The sequence below is a fragment of the Halichoerus grypus genome, chromosome 5 (genome assembly GCF_964656455.1).
Source record: "Halichoerus grypus chromosome 5, mHalGry1.hap1.1, whole genome shotgun sequence".
Lineage (NCBI taxonomy): Eukaryota > Metazoa > Chordata > Mammalia > Carnivora > Phocidae > Halichoerus > Halichoerus grypus.
This window is the reverse complement of record NC_135716.1, coordinates 105,281,663-105,305,297: the sequence shown is the minus strand read 5'-3', so window position 1 is coordinate 105,305,297 and position 23,635 is coordinate 105,281,663. Positions and strand designations below refer to the sequence as shown.

At 39.1% G+C, this 23,635-nt stretch overlaps 1 protein-coding gene across 3 annotated transcripts in view; it reads left to right on the top strand.

Moving 5' to 3' along the window:
• The window catches only part of PALMD (palmdelphin), a 52,180-nt gene extending 29,723 nt beyond the window's left edge, over nucleotides 1–22,457 (top strand). For 2 of the 3 annotated variants that reach the window (XM_036069552.2, XM_078072715.1), the window contains exons 4-8: nucleotides 12,861–12,975; nucleotides 13,112–13,145; nucleotides 13,266–13,379; nucleotides 15,208–16,302; nucleotides 21,023–22,457. In XM_036069552.2, coding sequence (XP_035925445.1) covers nucleotides 12,861–12,975; nucleotides 13,112–13,145; nucleotides 13,266–13,379; nucleotides 15,208–16,302; nucleotides 21,023–21,066 — 1,402 coding nt within the window. In that variant the 3' untranslated portion in view covers nucleotides 21,067–22,457. Of the gene's footprint in view, nucleotides 1–11,236; nucleotides 11,328–12,860; nucleotides 12,976–13,111; nucleotides 13,146–13,265; nucleotides 13,380–15,207; nucleotides 16,303–21,022 lie in introns of all 3 variants that reach the window. The other variant, XM_078072714.1, reaches the window with a different exon arrangement.
• Nucleotides 22,458–23,635: the final 1,178 nt, after the last annotated feature.

Sequence of the window (23,635 nt, the reverse complement as noted above, 5' to 3'; positions counted from 1 at the left end):
TTCTCTGTTGTTCACACCTGCCAATCTCATCCATAGGTTAGTAGAAATAAGGGTTAAATTTACACAGAATAAACACCCCCCCCACCATGGTAGGCCAAAAGGTAGATTAGAATAACACCACTCCAGTGCAATTCAATAATAACAGCTACACTTTATGGAGCACATATTATGTACTAAGCATTACTCTGAGAATGACAGTTCTCTGGGGGAAGTCTAATTGGCGTTATTTCACAAATAAGGACACTAAACCACAGAAAGGTGTAAACCCAGTAACAGTCAAGCCATGAGTCACACATAGATCTTTCTGACTCCAGACCCATTCCACCATGACTCACTCTGCTTGTTCTTGATTCGGGTCAATAAACATTTATAGAGAACCCCCCACATCGAACCCATCTTCATCTTCTAGAAGAGATTGAGAATCATAAGTGCTTCAAAAGCAAATATTTATGTTTACCTCTCTTTAGATCTTTTAACTTTTCAAAAGTGACTTTACACTAATTATTTCATTCAAAACAACGTTCAGTAACTCGAAACACAAATTTAAAACCATTAGCATGAATGTCATAAATCTTTGGCCGTGTTGACATGGGTAAAGAAGGAAGAAAGGAGTAAATGAACAAAGCAGAAAGTGGGAGGGGAGTTAGTTTCAGGGACCCATCCTCCAGGTCATTGTCATAAAGAATGTTCAAAGGCAGAGACTCTTTTGTATAATGTGCTACCAAAGAGCCTAGGCTTCCCCATTGCCCAAGATTGTCCCCCACCCCAGCCCCAACCCCTTGGCTGTATTTATGAGCTCAGAAAGCTTCCAGACCACACCCCTTGGAAAGCCTCTTTTGTCTGCCACAAGGCAAGAGTCACTTAGTCCATTTAGACCACCCCGGGCTAACTGATCCTTGTTGGTTAGTCTATGTTATATTAAGGTTGGAATTTATATTTATTGGCCTTCAAATAATAGAGTCCTGTTCTTGGTATCAAATATGAACAATTAATACAAGAAGCAAAGCAAAAATGAAGTAGAAAGAGAGTTGAAAACACAGTGGCTGCTCTATAATACCGTGAGAGGCAAATGCTCAGGGTTTCAAGGCACAAAGCCAGTCATTATTTCTGAGTAGAGAGTCAATGGCTGTCTACATCATTACATATGCTTTGCCATTTCATAATATGGTTACAAGTAGTTTATTCACTAAAAATATTTTTCCCCTACAACGTTTTTTTTTTTTTTTTAAGAAACAGTCTTCCTCGGGGCGCCTGGGTGGCTCAGTCTTTAAGCAACTGCCTTTGGCTCAGGTCACGATCCCAGGGTCCTGGGATCGAGCCCTGCATCGGGCTCCCTGCTCTGCGGGAAGCCTGCTTCTCCCTCTCCCACTCTCCCTGCTTGTGTTCCCTCTCTCGCTGTGTCTCTCTTTGTCAAATAAATAAATAAAATCTTTAAAAAAAAAAAAAAGCTTCCCCAAATCATGGATAAGCACATTTGCAGCTAACTTGCCATGTCCCGGCGATAGCAGTATTTGAGGTCACTTGGGAAACTCATTACACCTATATAGAGGTCAATTTGAATTATTATTTTAAAATTATTTAGTTCTTATTAAGTGTTTGGCATGTACGACAAGGCTCTCTACAGGCTCTAATTAAAAGCCACACACCCGGTTTCTGTCCTACCAGAACATTCAAAAAGCCCATAACTAACCAATCTGCCATACCTCACCAATCTCCAGAGCGTGCATTAATTTGCATTCATTTGAAAGTTATGTTTGTAATCTGCGCGTGAAAGTGGCTGATTCTCTGAAAACCAGTTTGGTTTCTTATTTTTCATGGCAAATGAAACCCTTAATTTACAAAATATGATTCTGATTAAGAGGGTGTGCTTTTCTACTAAATTATTATCTTCTAACTTTACCTGCCTACATGGCAGTTTCAAATCAGTATCATCTGCCCATGAGATAATTATTAATATTTACCGAGTTATATTAGGAGATGAGATTCACCCATGCAAAAGCTGCTCACATGTAACTATAAATTATTCAGCTTTTCTAAACATCTGCTCTGCTCCCAGTTATCAGAGCAGACTGACACTTGTTTCAATGTCACTTCTGGGCTAGCTCTCTGCCTCTTGTTTTCTTGAAGCTTCTGTGTTGTACTGCTCCTCCTGTTCTTAAATGCTCTGGATTAGAGGCAAAAGATCTGGCTCAGGGCAAACTGAGTGTTTGTTGTATGCCAAATGCCCTTTAATTCTCTGGCATGCTTACCCATAGCATGTGATTGTTTGCACTGGTGGGTTAGATCTTCCTTATTATACACATGCCCTTTGGCAAAGGCTGTTTATTGGGCAATTCTTGTCCTATGCCTGTGCATACAAGTATTCTTCATCGTTTTTGATATACTTTTATTTCAGCCTGGTGAATAAAATGTGCCTGACATGCAGTAAGTGCTTTTAAACCATGTGTCAAATGTTCGATGAAATTTATCAGACCCCTAGTTTTTTAAAAAGAACACAAAAAAGCCCACCTTCTACTAGACTGCATGTTCTCAATTTTATGAGAAAATATAGTTTGATAATACCATGAAGTAAACTGTCTATAAAGACAAAATATCTTTAACCTCTGATCCATTAGTGATCACTTACTTGCCCATTACATATGACCAACACACTGCAGTCAAGATTACCTGATTAAAGTCATCAACTACATATACTCAATAGTATCTGTTGTGATTCCAAAGCTATTCGTTTAACCAAACTATGGTTAAAAAATAAATAAAAAGGTCTTTCCTTTTTCATTGTAAACCTTAGCCATTCAATAATAACTAGCTATAGTAAATATAAGCCATGTCAGATTTGATAAATGATCTAGAAACATGTAAATTCCTTAACCACTAGGCACAAAGCTGATTTCTTTTTCTATTTTTACTGGTTAACTACTGGAAATGCAAGATACTAATGAGTAATTTTGCAAATCAAAGAAAAAATATGGAAAAATCTCAGACAATAGTTGACTCAAAGATTCATCCCCATAAGGCGATGCAATAGTTAGCATACTGGTTTTGATGCTTTAAAAGATTCCATAATAAAAAATTCCGTAATTTTTCCAAAAAATCCAAAAAGATTTCTCTCACACCCATAACAATCCTCGCTGGCAGACATTCAAGGGAAGAGGAGAAGCAACGTCCCATGAGATGATCAATGATAGAGAGACCCTGTTTCTTTCTGTCCCGTTGCTTTGCTTTGGCCATGGTTGGATGGCCAAAGACAGCTTGCCATTACCACGTCCTCATTCCAGTGTAGGAAAGGGAGTATAAATGGAGGGCAAACAGTCCTATTTTAAAGATATGACCTGAAAATTGCAGAGGTCACTTCTGCTAATATCCTATTATCCAGAATTTAGTCACATGGCACCATTTAAACGCAAAAGAGACCGGGAAATGGCAGGGTAGCTGGGAAGAGATATAAAACTCAAGGAGTTCTATTACTAAAAAGAACAGGAGAAATGGATTGGGGTGAGGGGGAGATTAGCAGGTTGTCAAAACAGACTAGCATATTATCTCATTTATAAAATAGATAACATTTGTTAAATAGACACCATCCCCATAAATATTACGAAAATTCTAATAATGCTGGAGTGCTATTCTGGTTTTCCGTCTAGAACTGTAGTTTTAAAGACAGGTGTGTCCCTGAAGCTATATTAACACCCACACTTGCTCCAAAATCATTGATATTAAAGTTGAAGATCAAATCCCCAAATGGACGTGGTAGGTTTTCTTTTTTATTGGAGTTGTCATAGATAGTCCTCCCCTCCCTAGCAGAGTAGGAAGAGAAAGGACTAACTACTACATTATCAACTAATTCCTCCATGTCACACCCCGTGCTAGAGGCTTACAAACATGACTTCATTTACGTCCTCAAGACTACCTTTTGTGAATACTATTCTTATTCGCCAAATGAGAAAACCGAAGCTTGGTTGGGCTAAGTAAGTAAGCCAAGTGTGTTAGCTTTGGTTAACTTTGGGCTCACTTTCTTGTTTCCATGGGTAGAACTGAAAACAAAAAAAGTAGCCCTGCCCACAAAAAAATCACAAAATATAGGTAAGCCACCAGCCACCTCCTGTTCTCCCAAGATTCAGTGGGAAAGAAAGGAAAGAGAATCTGCAGCCCAAGAGAAGAGTCAAAGATTACAACTGCTCCCCACTCGGGGCCGAATTCAACACCTGCTGGAAGCAAACACATTCTGAGAGCCGTGAGTCCGCAAAGAAACCAGATCCTTCCTTGTCTTGCTTGGGGTGGGCTGGTGAGATGGCCCTAGCACTTCCACCAACTGGTTTCAGAGGTAAATCAGAGGTGGCACAGCCGGGATCAAGTCCTGCTGATTCGGGCCATCCCAGAGCAGTGATCGTTGGGCCCTCTGTGGGTGAAGTCCTGGCTTTTAATAAGAGAGCATGGGCTCCCAAGAGGCAAACAGGTCATCAGTCCTTTCAAAGTATACATCTAAAGCCAGTCATAAACTTAATTTCAAACATGGCATCAGTGATGACCTCCAAACTACAGTTTTATAATCAAATTACATCAGCCAGCTTTTATTTAAGACCTAAAACTTCTTTTACTTTGAAGAACAGTTTTGTGCCCGAACAAAGAAAGGCTCTCTATAAAGTGGCTATAGCTCAGAGAAACCCCAGACTCTGAAAGAGACTGTTCTAAGAACTTCTACCAAAATCCAAACTCAAGCAGCAAAAAAAAGGAGAGAAAGAAAGGAAAGAAAGAAAGAAAGAAAGAAAGAAAGAAAGAAAGAAAGAAAGAAGGAAGGAAGAAAGAAAGAAAGAAAGAAAGAAAGAAAGAAAGAAAGAAAGAAAGAAAGAAAGAAAGAAAGAAAGAAAGAAAGAAAGAAAGAAAGAAAGAAGAAAGAGTTTAACTTTAATCCTGGTCAGACTATCCACTAAGCAGAAAAACTCCTAGTATAACACAGTAACTCTAATGAAGGCCAGGACAGAAATATTATCTTTATATGTAATGAGTCAGCACTTTTACATGTGAGTGGACCCCAGCTAGGATGTCAGTCTTCTCTCTCTCTCTCTCTATTATGATAGGAAGTAAGAAATCCTTTTACACTGCTCTGCAAAATGAATGTTGTGTCTAAGTTCATAAGAATCCACTTTTTAAAGTTTTGTTCCCATAGTGGTTAATTAGAAAGTGATTAAAAGCTCAGGCTCTGTTGGCAGAGATTTGATTTCAAATTCTGTCCTGCCACAAGCTACCTGTAAGCCTCCAGACCCGTTGCCTGTCTAAGCCCCCTGCTTGCTCATCTGTCAAATAGAACTAATAGTGGTACTCAAGGGGGTTGTTGGGAGGACTAATTAGGTCAATGCCTGGTACGGTGTAGATACTCAATACATTTTAAAGGTTGTTATAATTGCTAGCAAATAAAATGATGGAAGGTAGGATGTAACTCTCTTGAATTCCAGCCTTTTTTGGCCCCAATGGCAAACTTCATTAGGTTGTTAGTCCTTGTTAAGTCCACCAAAAACTGAAAGAGATAAATGAACACTTAGCAGCAGAAAAAATTGCCTTCTGAAATAACCCCTTCTGGGTGCATCCAGCATTTATGTGCTGTCCTTTTTCTAAGACAAAAAACTGCATGTTGAAATTGGATTGGGGACATTATCTCGTGACGATTAAGGGAGGTTATTACTAGAACAGTGCATGAAATGAAAGCTACCTGCTTTCACCTAGGGAGCTCTTGAAATAACCCTATTTTTCCCCAGCAAATAGGCAAGGAGAAGAAAGATTCCAATAATGGATAGCATTACAAATCCTTTTTCATGTACTCTGCTTATCTAAATTGGCACATGATGCCTGCCCACCATCTCTCAGAAATCGTGAGAGGTGCTAACTCATCCATCAGGCCCCGCCTAACAGTCCAGGAGGCACCAAGAAGGATATTTCTCTTTCTCCTCCACCTGTTTCTCGTCAAACTGAATCAGCATTTCTAGGAGTTCAGTTCCCATTCAGAAAGGTAATACCTTCTAAAGATGGGCATGGCAGCACTTAGTGAAATTCTAACCCATCTGCTGAGAGATAAGCAGGTGAAGGTTAGAAAGTTATCCCCTAGTGACCTCCCCCAAAGCTTTCCATGTAAAAAAAGAGTTTTACATATATATAAAATAACATTTTTATATATATAAAACTAAAATTTTATATATACACACATAAGTAGTTTATGTATGTGTAATATGGATGAGTGTACAAATATATGTACACACATGCATATATATATATATACACACACACATATATTTCCCCAGTACTTCATTTATACTTGCTAAATTTTTCTCTCTACCCAAAACTTTTGGAAAAGGATTAGATATGAATCCCTAATGTAAGCCTTGAATTTTTTTGAGCTTACAACCCTGAATCGGGATTGAGTAACCACTTCACTATGAATGGTCACTGAGCCAGAAAAAAAATCAATAAATGCATAGATAGATAGAGATACAGAGAAATTTGAGAAGGAAGTTAACCCAAACGGTAATTTTAAATAAAAATAAGGCTGATCAAATTCTAGTCAACAAATAATAGTTTGAATTCCATATGATAGCTACATGGAAAAGAGAAATAATGAGGAAAAAATAAAAATATCAGAGAGATGGATATTTTAAAAATCCCTTATGAAGCATGTATCAACCACCTATCATACCAAGCACTGTTTTAGGCTCTCTCAACCTCAGCACCATTGACATTTTGGACCAAAGAAGTCTGTCGTGGGGGACAGTTCCGTGCCTCCTAGGATGCTTAGCAGCATCCCTGGCGTCCGCCGACTAGATGCCAGTAGCAAGTCTTCAAGTTGTGACAACCAACATGTCTCCAGCTTTGCCAGATGTCCTCAGGGGGAAATCGCTGTCAGTTGAGACCCACTGTGCTATATATACAAAAATAGTGCCTACACTCCAGTTGCAATTTTGGGGGTTTTGTTTTTTTTTTTTAAGATTTTACTTATTTATTTGTCAGAGAGAGAGAGAGCACGAACAGGGGGCGTGGCAGGCAGAGGGAGAAGCAGACTTCCAGCCGAGCAGGGAGCCCGATGTGGGGTTCGATCCCAGGACCCTGGGATCATGACCTGAGCCGAAGGCAGCCGCTTAACCGACTGAGCCACCCAGGCGCCCTGCAATTTTTGTTTTATGTTCCTTAAGAACAGACAATCCTCAAAAACTTGGCGCATTACCTAGTGTGGAGCTCATTAGACCTCCTCTTCTTCCATTGCTGGACTACCATAGTGCCTTCACCTCTGAGTTCCGACCCTGTGAGAGGGAGGAGGGCAGAAGCCAGGTCCCTGCTCTGTTACTCTTTTCTGGGTTTCCCATCACTTCCACTGGCATTCTGAGCTGGCAGAAAGCTTTTCTAGAACGACAAATCTCTAACATTTATCTTTTGAGGTTATTTATATTGTCCACAAATAATATACAGAAGTAGCAAATCAACATATAAAAATGGGATATAGCGTTTTGCATTGAAGTGAGAATTTTAGGAAATGGTCTATATCAGTAAGCATTTCCCGTAGAGGTCTGTGACTCTAAGTAATTAGCACCAAGAGACTTCCGTATTATCCTATTTAACTGACAGTTGGCTCTAACTAAATAATAAAGAACAGAAAGAGTGTGTTTGTTTGTTTCTGTTTGGTTTTCATAAACAGTCCTGATGTGTCATCTGACTCATATTAATGCGTCATGTACCCAGTGACTTGAAAACCTTCAAAAACATTCATTAGCAGATACTTTGATGAGGTTAGCAGGCTTTCAACCTCATACTCTTACCATATTAGTCTGAAGACATCCATGAGAATCATATGGCCTTACATTACCCATGGGCCTCTCTACAGAGGAAAACAACTACAAATACCAGTGCATTTCTAAGTCCCTGAGATGTAATTGGCCAAACAGATCCAGAATCTGTCTCTGTGCCCCAGCTATAGAAAGGGGCAGAAACAGGAGGAAACTAGCATTTGCTGAATGCTTGCTATTTCTTTTAATCTTTATTATACCCTGTGAAGTCGTAACATTGCCCAGATTTCTAAATGTTTAATTGCTCCAGGATTCCATCCTTGGAAGCCCTGACTTTCTAGGAAATCTTATCCATGCCTATGGTTATAAATACCAACTCCCAAATTTTTTTTTTTTAAGATTTTATTTATTTATTTGAGAGAGCGAGCACAAGAGGGGGGCAGAGGGAGAGGGAGAAGCAGACTCCTGCTGAGCTGGGAGCCTGATGCGGAACTTGATCCCAGGACCCTGGGATCATGACCCGAGCCGAAGGCAGCACTTAACAGACTGAACCACCCAGGCACCCCACCAACTCCCAAATTTATATTAAAATCCAGACTTCTCTGAGCTCCTGACTTTTATATCTAGCTGTTTTCTCCACATCACCATTGACTGTCTCAAAGTAACCACATCCCCCACCAATCTCCCTTCTTCTCCCTCCCAAATTTCTGTCTTTGTGTTCACATCTTTCCACTTATTCACAAACACTGGAATCACACTTGACATCTCTCTTTCTCTCACACCCCACATGTAATGTATCAACAAATCCTGGCAACTTTTCCTTCAAAATATTTCCAGAATCTTATCACTTCTCACCCTTCTACCAGCAACCATCTTGAATAAGCCACCTCCATGTGAAGTATGACAACTGACCTCCATGTTTCTCCCCTCACCCAACCCCTGTCTATTCTTCACACAGCAGCCAATGTAACTGGCGAAATTTCAGGTCATAACCTGTTTGTCCTCTGCTCAGACCTCCCCATGCTTCCCCAAAGACCTCACAATGCATTAGGCCTCATATGATCTGCCACCTCTCTGACTTCATTTCTCACCACTCTCCTCCTTACTCCCTGTGCTCTTACTTTGAGTTTTGTAGTTACTCTTCCCTCTCTTGGAAGCACACTTCCCCTGAAACCCTCATGTATCCTTCTCTCGCTTCTTTCATGTCTCTGCTCAAATGACACTTTATTAGTTAGCCTCTCCCTGACCACACTGTGCAAACAGTGTCCCCTGCCCAGGCACTCTTCATCCCATTTTCCTTCCGGTTATAGCCCTTATCCTACTTTTTCGTGGAAATATTTTTCTTCATAAATAAATGTGTGTGTGTGTGAACAGATATATACACAATAAACAAATATATATATGTACATATGTATGTAAATATGTATGTACATTTGCAGGAGTTGGCAAACTATGGCCCAGGACAAAATTTAGCCCTGGCCTATTTCTGGATAGCCACAAGCTAGGAATGGTTTTTTATTACTTAAGGGATATAAAAAGGAAAACAAACCAAAAAAAAGATGAATATGCAACAGGAATTGTATGTAGCCTGCAAAGCCTAAGGTATTTACTATCTGGCCCTTTATAGAAAAGGTTGCCAGCCCCTCTGTTAGTGTATTGTCTGTGTCCTCTCACTAGAATGTAAACTCCATGAGGGCAGGGAATTTCTTTTGTTTACTATTATATCCTTAGTAGATAGGATTGTGCCTGGTACAAAATAGATGCTAAACAAATCTTTTTGAATGAATGAATGAGCGAAGATAATGAGGCTTAGTAAGGTCTGCTGACTTGTCTAGGGTCACACAGGAAGTTGGAAGATGAACCAGTATTTAAACCCAGGTCCATCTGATTCCACAGGTGAATCCTGCAGTCCAAGAGCTGCTTGCGGCAATGATTTGAACACCCTCATTTTCTATTCAAAGGCTCCTCATTAGACTGTCTCAAACATGCTATTGGGTAAAGGACCCTGTGAGACAGGGTGTAGAGGGAGAAAGAGACACAGCATATGGCAGAAAACCTTTAATACCAAAATAATACATCTGATATCAACCACGTTTGATGTGCTTTCACATACATCACCTCTTCTTAGCTTCACCAAATTTCTGCATAGTAAGGCAGGTACCATGTTTTCATTGTACATGTTACAAAACCGAGATTCGGGAAGGTTAAAGGAATTGGTTCTCACAAGTAGTGAATAGCCGAAACAGAATAATCCAGATCTATCATGTTTAGTATAGACCTTTCCATTCTACCAACCAACATATATCCCCACAACTCTACTGATGGGCAAATGTGCTATCATGGATGGAGATAGATTTTTTTTAACTTATTTAAATTCAATTAGTTAACATATAGATATAGTGTATCATTAATTTCTAATGTAGAGTTCAGTTATTCATCTGTTGCATGTAACACCCAGTGCTCATGACATCACGTGCCCTCCTTCACCCAGTTATCCTATCCCCCTCCCCCCCTTCCATCTTGCAACCCTCAGTTTGTTTCCTATAGTTAAGAGTCTCTTATGGCTTGTCTCCCTCTACGATTTCATCTTATTTTGTTTTCCCCTCCCTTCCCCTATGATCCTCTGCTTTGTTTCTTAAATTCCACATATGAAACCATATAATTGTCTTTCTCTGACTTATTTTGCTTAGCATAATACCTTCCAGTTCCATCCCCATTAATGTAAATGGTGAGATTTCATCTTTTTTGATGGCTGAGTAATATTCAATTGTATATATATGTATATATATACCACATCTTCTTTATCCATTCATCTGTCAGTGGATATCTGGGTTCTTTCCATAGTTTGGCTATTGTAGACATTGCTACTATAAACATTGGGGTACAGGTGCCCCTTCAGATCACTACATTTGTATCTTTGTGGTAAATAGCTAGTAGTGCAATTGCTGGGCCATAGGATAGCTCTATTTTTAACTTCTTGAGGAACCTCCAAACTGTTTTCCAGAGTGGCTGCACCAGCTTGCATTCCCACCAACAGTGTAAGAGTGTTCCCATTTCTCTGCATCCTGGCCAACACCTGTTGTTTCCTGACTTGTTAATTTTAGCCATTCTGACTGGTGTGAGGTGGTATCTCACTGTGGTTTTGATTTGTATTTCCCCAATGGAAAGCGATGTTGAACATTTTTTCGTATGTCTGTTGGCTATTTGGATGTCTTCTTTGGAGAAATGTCTGTGAATGTCTTCTGCCCATTTCTTGACTAGATTATTTGTTTTTTGGGTGTTGAGTTTGATAAGTTCTTTATAGATTTTGGATACTAGCCCTTTATTTGATATGTCATTTGCAAATATCTTCTCCCATTCTATAGGTTGTCCTTTGGTTTTGTTGTCTGTTTCCTTTGTTGTGCCAAAGCTTTTTATCTTGATGAAGTCCCAATAATTCATTTTTGCTTTTGTTTCCCTTGTCTTTGGAGAAGTGTCTAGCAAGAAGTTGCTGTAGCTGATGTTGAAGAGGTTGCTGCCTGTGTTCCTCTCTAGGATTTTGATGGATTGCTGTCTCACATTTAGGTCTTTCATCCATTTTGAGTTTATCTTTGTGTACAGTATAAGAAAATGATCCAGTTTCATTCTTCTACATGTGGCTGTCCAATTTTCCCAACATCATTTGTTGAAGAGACTGTCTTTTTTCCATTGGATAGTCTTTCCTGCTTTGTCAAAGATTAGTTGACCATAAAGTTGAGAGTCCATTTCTGGGTTCTCTATTCTGTTCCATTGATCTATAGGATGACAGTCACACCTCAGTAACTTCTAAGAAAACAAAAGTACTACATTTTACCTGGAGTTCTATGATATGTGAGAAAACTTCCTTAGCTACAAATAGCCAACCACCAATGGCCAGAGGCAGCAGGAAAGTCAGAACTTTGAAACTGTAGCAATGAGTAGGAGAATAGTCAAGCAGACCATATCTTCGGCTATTATTGTTGTGACAATAGCACAAGATTTTTGAGCTGTCAGATCCATAATCATCTTAAAAAAGGAAGCCAAAAAAACTGACAATTATCATAACAGATGCAAATACCCATGGCTGTCACCTCCTAGACTAGTTGCTTTACCTAATCAGCCATCCCCAGAGGCAGCTGACTTTAGAGTTTAGGGTATTTGGCTGAGACACCACGCATAATTTCGTGGCAGCCAAGGGTCAGCTTTATTAACTGCATGAGTGCCAATGCCTGTATGTGTTTATACAGGACAGAAGTCATGACACCACACCCCGATGTTAACTTGAATCTGAAATGCAACTGCACTCTGGTCAAGATTCCAGCTCAGAATATTTGCGACAGTCCGATTTCAAATGTCTGTCTCTTTGTCTTTATAAGTTCCCTTACACTTCAGCAGGCCATGTGTGCCTTTTTTTTTTTCTTTCTAGAAAATGTAGTCTCTATAAACAGCAGCAGCTGAGGCCACTATCCTAGGTTTTGTCCATTTCTCATCTCTCTACCCTACTCACTATAATAAGGCACAACTCCTAGGAAACTGAAATTAAAATGAAGTGTCATTTTCAATGATAGGATATACAGGGTTTTGAAGTGATAGTTGTGATTATTAAATTAAGTCTAAACATTATAATCTTATAAAGTGTTGATTGGTTAGAAAAAAATAATTATATTGCTTTCTCCAATAATTTATATGGAGACTTGGGTAAGAAAAATTAGTGAGCTATGTAATAACTACTGATGAACCATTCTTTTTGGTTCAGCTTTAAACTTAAGTCTCTTTATAAAAGAAATTTCTCTAATTATTTGGAAATAACATTAGTAATTGCAATGAAGAAAATGAGGCAAGGCTCAAATACTTTACCTAAGAATTCCTTTTGTCAAAAAAAAATTTTTGTTTTAACTTGAATGAAGATTGTTAAATCAAAGTCAGGTGTTAGGTACCTTCTATGTATTAAATGTGATTAGTGTGATGCTATGTTCTTAAAAAGTATCCAGATATTTACAAGCAATATTCCAAGAAAAGTGTATATATGGAGAAAATATACTTGGGAACTCTGCATTTGTACTACCTCAAGCAATGAAAAGCATATCTTTCTGTTGTCAGACTTGAGAAAGAGATCCAAGATCTTGAAAAGGCTGAGCTGCAAATCTCAACTAATGAAGAGGCAATTTTAAAGAAACTAAAATCAGTTGAGAGGACAACAGAAGACATAATAAGGGTGAGCATTAACATGTAAAACTATGAGCTCCTCCTAGAATGAGTCCACAAATAGTATATACTTCTTTAAACTATATCCGCATTTAGAATTTATGTTTTAAGCTGTATTAATCATAGAGAATTCTTTTTTCTTATAGTCTGTGAAAGTGGAAAAGGAAGAAACATCAGAAGGTATGCTTTCAAGCAGTCTATTCTATGTCTAACTATGATATTTTTAATAAACCCACAGAAAATTTTCCCATTGTTATAAATTATCCTAAATGTATTTTTGAATTAATATTAATTTTACAGAGTCAATCGAAGACATCTATGCTAATATCCCTGACCTTCCAAAATCCTACGTGCCTTCCAGATTAAGGAAGGACAGATATGAAGGAATAGAAGATGATGAACAAAACAGAAAAGGTATATGAAAAATCTGTATCCAAAGGCAGGTTCTCAAATTCAGATTTTACAATGTCAGACATTAACAACCTGCTAAGATATCCGATGCTTCAGGTGAATCAATGGTCCATTTTACAAAGTTCCAAGAGGTATTTGAGTCACTGGCATTGATAAGAATAAGGGGGTTACAGTACTTATGCAAACTAGGTAGAGACAAAGAAGGTAAAGGCTTGAAAGAGACAAACTCTTAAAAGCAAAGCTCCCCTGCTCAAAAATCTCTCTCCCCAAGTACTCCACCTAGTAGACACTCTCTTGGGTTACTAAGATCCTTTATGAAAATAAAAATATCACCTGGGGAAGTTTAGACATGATTTACCCCCATCTGGGAATGATTTTCATAAAACTTATGCTTCAAAGCCTCCGGACAAAATGAAGGCTTGCCTGCGGGCAGAGAGGGAATCTTTGAAGTTTAGACTAGAAAAGGAAGCCACACTCTATAAGCAGGGAGCGTTATTCATTTAAATATTCAACAAGTAGGGTGCCTGGGTGGCTCAGTCATTAAGCGTCTGCCTTCGGCTCAGGTCATGGTCCCAGGGTCCTGGGATCGAGCCCCGCATCGGGCTCCCTGCTCAGCAGGAAGCCTGCTTCTCCCTCTCCCACTCCCCCTGCTTGTGTTCCCTCTCTCGCTGTACCTCTCTCTGTCAAATAAATAAAATCTTAAAAAAAAAAATTCAACAAGTATTTAGTGACCCCGTACTACATGGCAAGCTCAGTTCTTGCAGTAGGAATCCAAGAGTGAATAAAACAGCAATAATCTCTGCCCTCTTGGAGCTGACATTCTAAAGGAGAAAATGGACCAAAAATTAAGTAAATACATAAAATATATCATATGAGGGTGTGAAAATACTAAAGACTAAAGCAGAGGAGGAGGACAGGGAGAGTGGGGATGGGGGTGGGGGTGGGGCTTTTGCAGTTTTAGTTGGGTAGACAGGGAAGGCAAAGAACAACCAGGCTACTGAGGAGGATGTATGGAATCCAAGATGGATCCAAAAAAAGGACGTGGGAGGTCACAACAGAAGCAAGCTCCATTGTTATTTGGCCCAGATTCCTATTAGCTCTTAAAACTCCAGTCATAAAGAATTTGCCTGGGCCGGGAAGCAGAGCTCAACCACCCAGCGCTCTCCAGTTCAATTGTTTTCAGTTCAGCTGATATTGCTCTATTTTTTCCCCCTACTTGAAAATTGGAGTGAAAGAACCAGAAAAAGAAGGCAGAAGGAGAAGCATGTGATTCTAGCCTCCCTCCTCCCTCTTCAATAGCAGCATTTAAACAAGCTCCCTGCTGTGGAAACTTTCGAACACTCCTCTATAATTTCAGCAGGCTGCTGGCCCGCACAGCAAGGATGTAACTGAATGAAATATACTGTGCTAGGCCTTCTACCTGCTGCAGTGCCCAGCACGACATATTCCTCCTAACTGACAAAGAGCTCTGATTCCTCCCATTGCATAATGTAAGAGTATAATCCGTCTTGTCAGATTTATTAGTTACAAATAGAATATTTTGTGGTTTCCCAGTGAAGATCCTTTCTGTTTGGAATCATCAGCTTCTCTTCTCCAACCAGCTTTTCAATCCCATTTTTCAGTCATCCCATGCATCCTTACATAAAAACCTCTGTCGTTACCCTGTTGGCCATTACACAACTAAGGAATGAAATCAAAAGTTTTAAGAACAGACAACAACATCTCATAGAAAAGAATATCAAAGAGTATACTTAGCATAAAAATACACTGTGAAAGCAGGCTGCTTGAGAAAATGTTAACTAAATCAAAGATCAAATTTCTCTTTCAACAGCTTTGTATGCCATGGAAATTAAAGTTGAAAAAGACTTGAAAACTGGAGAAAGTACAGTCCTGTCTTCAATACCTCTCCCCTCAGATGACTTTAAAGGTACAGGAATAAAAGTTTACGACGACGGGCGCAAGTCAGTATATGCAGTAAGCTCTAATCATGGTGCGGCGTACAATGGCACGGATGGCCTGGCCCCAGTTGAGGTGGAGGAACTTTTGAGACAAGCCTCCGAGAGAAACTCTAAATCCCCAACAGAGTATCATGAGCCTGTCTATGCCAATCCATTTTGCAGACCTACAACACCACAGAGGGAGAAGGTAACTCCTGGACCAAACTTTCAAGAAAGGATAAAGATGAAAGCTAATGGACTAGGTAATGATATAAATGAATCCATACACAATCTGGACAATGGGCTTTCAGAGGGGAGGGACAACAGCTTCAATCATGTCAGCCCCATTCGGCCCATACCTCAACCCCGATCAATGACTCAACAAGCTGAGGAGATGCCCCACAGCCTACAAAAGAGGCTGATGACTCCTTGGGAAGAATCCAGTGCGATGCAGGACAAATATGTGGCCTCTCCAAAGGCAAGACTGAGTCCCAGTGAATCACTAGCTGGGAAGTCAAAACACCAGGATTCTTCTCCTGCTTGTAAGGAGGATGAGGAAGATATTAGATACAATATCGTTCATTCCCTGCCTTCTGATATGACTGATTCAGAACCTGTGACGATGATCTTCATGGGGTATCAGCAGGCAGAAGACAATGAAGAAGAAAAGAAGCTTCTGACAGGGTATGATGGGATCATCCATGCTGAGCTGGTTGTGATTGATGATGAGGAGGAGGGTGAAGGGGAAGCTGAGAAACCATCCTACCATCCCGTAGCTCCCTACAGTCAGGTTTACCAGCCTGCCACACCAACACCGCTTCCTAGAAAGAGATCAGAAGTTAATCCCTATGAAAACACAAACCACAAATCTCCCCACAAAAATTCCATATCCCGGAAAGAGCAAGAAGAAAACTTAGGCAACCCAGTTCAACATTCTCCGCTTGACGTTCAGATGGCCGGTGATGGGACTGAGGACCCGTCCTTAACAGGTAATGAGAAAAACAAGGCTTGCCACTGCTGTTTAATCATGTGACTATCTTCCTTTCGCGTTGTTAACACACCCTCTTGCTTTCAGCTTTTTTGACCGCCTCATAGACTAATACACGCTAAGGGTTTTTTTGTTTTTGTTTTTTTAATTCATGCTGACCTGAATTATTGTCACCATAACTAAAGTGATTAAGTCACTTAGTGATTAATCACTAAAGTGATTAAGTGAAAGATAAAATGAAAAAACAATTGTTGCCTTATTTGGATAGTGCATTGATTGACCTAAGAAACTTGAAATTTGTCTTCTGTCACAGTGTGGTACTGTTTGTGAATGTATGTGGATCACTAATATGTTGGATCATCTACATCATGTCTTTTCCCACCAGAAACTGATGCCAGCTACTTGTTTGTGCTTCTCTGTTATTTAAACTTCTTATCTAAGTTAACAAGTTGCCTTAATTTTGCAAGAAAAAACAAGAAACAAATTTTATTTTCAGTGTGATATTTTATTACTTTGCTATATCTTGTTTCTCTATACTTTTATAGTTTAACTTTATTTCCTTAATTTTTCTACATTTTAAAACAGAATGTCAACTGTCAAACAGAACATCAGAATGTCAAACAGAACATCTACCTTTCCATAGTCTTCCTGAACTTAACAATTATTTTTCTATTTTCTATATATTTACATTTCTCATTCTCTATAGTTTTATAGCTATCTAGCTTTTTTAGCTTTAAATGGAAAATAAATTTTTTCTATAAAAGTGATAGCTCATCAACTTAAATTCCTTATTATCACTTGAATATTGTATTCTACTCCTCACTTACAAAAAAATAAATAAGAATCTGACAAAATCAATTATAATAGCTGTACTTAACCTTAGCTAAAGACCTACATCGAATTACCCAGACATATAGGTTCTAGGTGTGTGAATGTGAAGGTAAATTTTAAATGTTTCTAATGGAAGGATTCTTGTTAAAAAGTAATAACTATTAAGTCCCAGCTAATTCATCAAACAGAACTTGATACTTCTATAGAAGTGTGGTAGTACTTGCACAATTCAGGAAGGGTTCTTCTGCAACCCATAAGCCCAATTTGGGGCTGCCAATAATACAATGAAATGGACTTCTTCCATCCTTTTAAATAGTTAAATCAGGGATACACTGAAATTTTAATTATCTGAAGAATTTCTAACCTTTTGGTAAGTGTACAGTTATCTTCCTCAATCAGAGTTGAGTGATGTGTCCCCACAATGAAAACCTGCTAAAACTAAACATTCCTTTCCGTTTTGAGAATGAATTTTGTTTGCTGATCAAATATTGCATCTTAAATTCGTTTTTAAAACAACAACACAGTAGACCTAGAAAAGAGAAACACACTGATTATGGTCAAGAGCAGTAACATTACCCATCATAAAGCCTTCCGTTTTTTAACTTGGATGTTAGCCGCCTCCCCCCACATGCCCTTATCCCTTCTCCCTTACCCATGTCAACACATTTACCCCATAGAAAAAGACAGGAAGTGACTAACATTTCCAGACAACACTAATCATGCCACTGAACTAAAATAATGAAAACAGGAAGACCTTTTCCAGACAAAGTAACAATACAAAGTCCCGTACTATCAGTCAAAGCATATTATAAACAGAATGCTCCAAATTCCTTGCCTTCCATCATGATATTGTTTTACATTCCTGTTTCCCAATTCAGTGCATGGATTACAGAGCTGATATTTTTCTAACGGGTTTTTTAAATAAGCGTATCATATTGACATACGACCTCACCCTCAGGAGGCATCCATATACATAGAACATATAGCCACCTGTGCAGTTCAATTTCACAAGCACAACGTAGGTTGAGCGTTTCCCCCAACACCCCAAAAATGCTTTTTGATACTTGAAAATCCATCATTTCAATAAATTCCTTTATTCATGGTATAGGTCCCCCGCTAAAATATTCTTGGTAGGCATAATAACAACTATTAGTCTCTCAGTGTAAATGTTGTTATGAGAGCCTTATCTAAGAGCAATTTTGAACTTGAAAAAGAACACAAAGGAGGAAGAAAGAGGTGGAAAAATGGAGCCTGGAAGTCCAGATGTCTTAGTCAAAACCTTTGAATAGGTAAAGACATGACAAGAAAATTCAGCAAAGTTATGTCCATCTGCTAATGTAAATATAATAGGGTCGTGTTCTAAAGTATAACTCAATGCCAGGCACATCCACCAATGAGTGGCCCCAGTAAGCTTTTACTGGAACTCCACTACTATTCCCACCAACCAGGCAGCTGGCTTTCTTTTGTAGTTAGTCCTCACCAACCTACTCTTGTATTCCTTCTAGCTCTATTCACCCCTCTTAGATATGTCAGCAGCATTTCAGGATGATAGAGGCAGGGAACCTCAGCTCCGAGGGATTCACATGCTATTGGTGTCAAAATTGCCAACCTGTGGCAATCATTAGGAGCCAAGGAATACTGAGAGTAAGGAGGCAAGTTCTCTTCCACCAAGTTCAACCAGCCAAAACTATGTGTCTGAATTGCTGTAGGGGGAGGAGATAAAGATCAGAAAAGAGCAGAAAGGAGAAATAAAAAGAAGACTGATGGCCCAGGTATTTTACCTGCTACGCCCTCCTATTGCCAACATGCTCAGACCCCACATGCCTACTTGAAATTCACATCATCTACTTGCCATAGGCCTAAAGAAAAAAATAGCAGACTCTAACAACCTAGAATTCATTTTTTCCCTTAAGAAATGGGACAGTGAGCTACTGCATTCCCTCACTCCTGAGGATGTGCACATCTAGGGTGTCCTTCAAGAACTTCATTGAATTGTCCATAGCACAAAGGCTGTGCCTGATTTACTGAATCTCAAATTGAGGAATAACTGTAAGGAGGAACACTTTGTCCCTGCCTTAAAAGAGACCTTTAGGGGCGCCTGGGTGGCTCAGTTGGTTAAGTGACTGCCTTCAGCTCAGGTCATGATCCCAGGGTCCCGGGATCGAGCCCCACATTGGGCTCTCTGCTCAGCCGGAAGCCTGCTTCTTCCTCTCCCACTCCCCCTGCTTGTGTTCCCTCTCATGCTGTCTCTCTCTCTCTCTCTCCCTGTCAATTAAATAAATAAATAAAATCTTAAAAAAAAAAAAAAAAAGAGACCTTTAAAAAGTCCCTTAAAATGGACTTTTCCCCTACCCTCTTTTTTGGTATGGCCAAGGTAGAGGTCTATAAAATCCAAGAGTAGAAAATATAAAGCCTTGCCTTCTGCCTTCATTTCACCTCCTACTGTGGAATTACAGTCCTCTCCTCAGGCTTCACCATCTAACATCCCCAGCAATAGAGACCATCCTCCTGGCTACAGAGTAAAGAAAATTCTCTCAGCTGGTCCTAAATTCAAGGAAATATTCTTTTTTTTTAATAAATCTTTTGTTTTAATATTTTATTTATTTATTTGAAAGAGAGTGAGTGAGAGAGAGAAGATGAGCAAGCGGGGGGGGGGGCAGGCAGAGGGAGAGGGAGAAGCAGGCTCCACGATGAGCAAGGAGCCCGATGCAGGACTCGATCCCAGGACCCTGGGATCATGACCTGAGCCAAAGGCAATTCTTAACTGACTGAGCCACCCAGACATCCCTCAAGGAAATATTCTTGACCCTGACATTAGAAATGACCATTCCCCATAAGATTCCACAGGAAAGAACGTTCCTTGACTTCATTTAAATAAAACATTTCACATAAGTAGAATAACAAAAAAAAAAAAATGATCATAGTCTCGTTACAGTATTGGATTCCCCCATCTCTTCTCATATTTACGCAAAAGAGCTCCTTAGAGATGGGGTCATTTCATTTGTTAATAGACAACTAATTATATGGCTGGAAAATGAGAGAACAAGCCTTCCCTTTTTTTATTTTTTACATTAAATGAAATCTTGCCATCAGTTAAATAGCTGGCTCTTGGGCCATATTGACATATGAATACAATGATCAGTGCCTTGAAAGCAGCTTTCAACTTTTGGAACATGACCAAGGCAGCTGTACTCTGAAGGCCTAAGTATTAAGGGCATGATACCAGAACACTGGAGGAGTGTTATGAATTCTAAATCTACATTTTAAAAAATGGTTTCTACATCATATTTATCATTAGCAGTGGAATATGCTCAAAAGATATATTTGAAAGTATACTTATAACATATCCTGACAAAGACATAATTTTATAATTACTCCAACTCTTAATAACTGGATCACATTTTTTCACTCAAAGAAATATGTTTTTGTCATTCTATATCCAAGGATGGAGTCCCCTGGGATAACCACGTTTGATGACTTAAATTATAACTCAACCATGAATTAAGTTTATGTCAATGCCTTTTTTATTTTTAGTAATACATAGCTCAGAAATAGGCACAAAACATGGTCATTGATGTATAGAATTTATCTAAGGCTAATAGTGAAATTGCACACTAATCCTATATTTACTCAACTTATGCTATGTTTGCCCTACTAATTTTTCTAACCTTTATAGAAATAGGTTCCTTCTAGTTCTGAACCTGCTTCAGCCCTAGTTAACCATAGCTTATTATTTCTACTATCTTTTTGTGCTACTAAAACAATGCTCACATTGTTGGATAAAATCATCTGAGGTATGTTTCAAACTTTCCTGCATTCTATGAAATGGTCATTTAGAGTGAAAACTAAAGCTCTTTTTTTATAACTCTCTATTTTTTTTTAATTTTCAGCTTTAAGGATGAGAATGGCAAAACTGGGGAAAAAAGTTATCTGAGAGGTGTATCATCTACCTAAACATCCTTTGGAGAAGAAACTAAGAAACATTTGCCAACTTCTCTTCTGGGTATTTTGTTTCTTTTTTCCTGAGACTCCAAAAATTATAATTATAGCCATATTAAGCCATGTGAATAAGCAGTAGTCATCATTTGTGAAAAAATCCCAAAAAAGCTAGGGAGAACAAATGCTTAACTTTTCCAGTTACTTGACACAATTCAGTGCGGGGGGAAAAACCAGCATATTTTTATTGTACTGATACCAAAGCATTTCTAATAAGAGTGTGTTAAATTTAAGAATAAAGTTATTTAAAATAGCCTGACTATATTCTATTAACTGACATGGTAATTTTGCTAATACAAAGATTGAAAGATCATAGGAAGCCATTGCGACCTCATCACAGAAATATTCATCTTCAACCCTAACAAACAAACATGACATCCCATATCTAAGACATCTACATCCTCCTGCTAAGGACCAATTGATTTGGTCGAGACTTCAAACTCTTTGCATCCATCCCAAAGGTGCATGCCATAATTAACCTCATATTTGGGGACTAGATTTGTAGTATCTTGATAGTGTTCATGACTTTGTACATGACAGCTGACATATTTATTCTTCTTGAAATATTATCTTTTCTTTCATTCAGTTTGGTGTGAACTACGTGGTGCAATGACTGATTATGACCTAAAGCTATTAGATGGAGGCCTTCCCATATTCTCAAAGAATACAAATCTAGTCTAATGTTTGACCAATCCTTGTAAAGACGTTAGAAGCCTAATATTAAAACTTAATAAGAATGCATACAGCATGTCATTCCTAAGTGTTCTTGCCAAGATGTTAAATCCTGATTTGAAGAATACACCCATGCCACTTCTCTCCTACTCTACCTTCTTGTACTGTCCTCCACCCAACACTCTCAAAATCCATCTTCACACATCTTCCCCTGGATCATGCCAGTGCGTAGTACCCAGGTCCCGCAAGTCCTTCAGTGAATAGTCTGTTTCCTCTCAGGGCAGAAACTGAATTTCTCTGGTGAAACTATGGTGAGACCTTATCTTGGTTACTGGTGTGGGGGCAATGAGAGGTCAAAGAAGCAGATCCTGATGAGGACAAGCTTAACACCCTGCCAAGCATCAACCTCAGATCAATTGTTTGCAAGGGGCAGTTGTTCTGTAGCATGAGAAAACTCCTCTCTCTGCTGGCCTGGAATCTGGAAAATGTGGAGGTTCAAATATCAGAGACACTTTGACATAAACACCCCTGTCCCAGGTCCAATGTTCCCATTCCTTCCCTTTCATGGTTCTGACTTTAGCATAAGTGACTTGTAAAATGGCACATTTTTTGTAGCTCTGCCAAACTTGTGATTAAAGCACTGATTTTTGGTTTTGATTGTGTGTACACAAATATTTATTAGAACTGCCTGGCACCTAGCAAATGATCAATAAATGAATGAATAAATGAATGAATGGTTCAGAAAGGAAAAGATGTAGTCTGCAAGGGGGGACTGTGTAATACCAGCTGGCCTCAGGCAACATGAGCCAGAATCTGGCTGGCCGATATCTGGTCCCTTGCGAAAAGGCATGGGCCAGGGCTGGTGCATAGAAGTGGCCCAGCATGGCCAGAAAATACCGAAGGCTGGAGCTGGCTTTTTATCTAGGGGTGAAGCTGGAACTGCAGTGGAATTGGCTGCCAGGCGAGCAGAAGGGGACTGAGTGCAAAGCTGGAGCTGGTCAGTCAGGGTGGCTAAAGTGAAACTGTACTATCCCACACACCAACCCACTGACTCCTGTGCTCAGTGAATAGAAAGGAAAACTGGAAAATGGATGTGAGGTGCCTTCTTGCGGCTCTTGCCTCGCAGCATCCCTCCACCACCTTCTCTCAGCAAAGCCTAACATTGCATCAAGTGACAAAGGAGAGATGTTTACAGGGTTAAGATCACGAAACAGGGCAAAGGATGCATTTGGAGATGAAACATTAAATGATGATGATAAAGATGAAGCATTAAACTAGCACAGTCCACCCATTTTTCTACTCAGCTTCCATATTTATCCTTCCACATAGATTTGAACATTCAAGAAACCAAAACACAACTCTGTTTCCATCTAATAAGATGCTGCTACCTTTTATACAAAGATTTCACCCTCTCCCCAAAGGAGGAGACACAGACTCTCAAGAGTCATTGTATCCACAGCTAACTACATTAGACATTACTTTGAAGAACAATTTTAGATTAACAGAAAGATTGAGAAGATAATACAAAGTTTCCATATACCCTGCACCCAGTTTCCCCTATGACTAATTTCTTTATTAGTATGGTACACTTGTTATAATTAAATGAACCAATAATGATACATTATTATTATATTATTAAGTCTCATAGTTTATTCAAATTTCCTTAGTTTTTACCTGTCCTTTTTTGTTGTTGTTCCAGGATCCCACACAGAAAACATTACTTTTAATTGTCATGTCTACTTTGCTCCTCTTAGATTTTTCTTGTTTTTGATAACCTTGACAATTTTGAAAATTACTGGTCAGATATTTTGCAGGATATCCTTCTGTTGCAAATT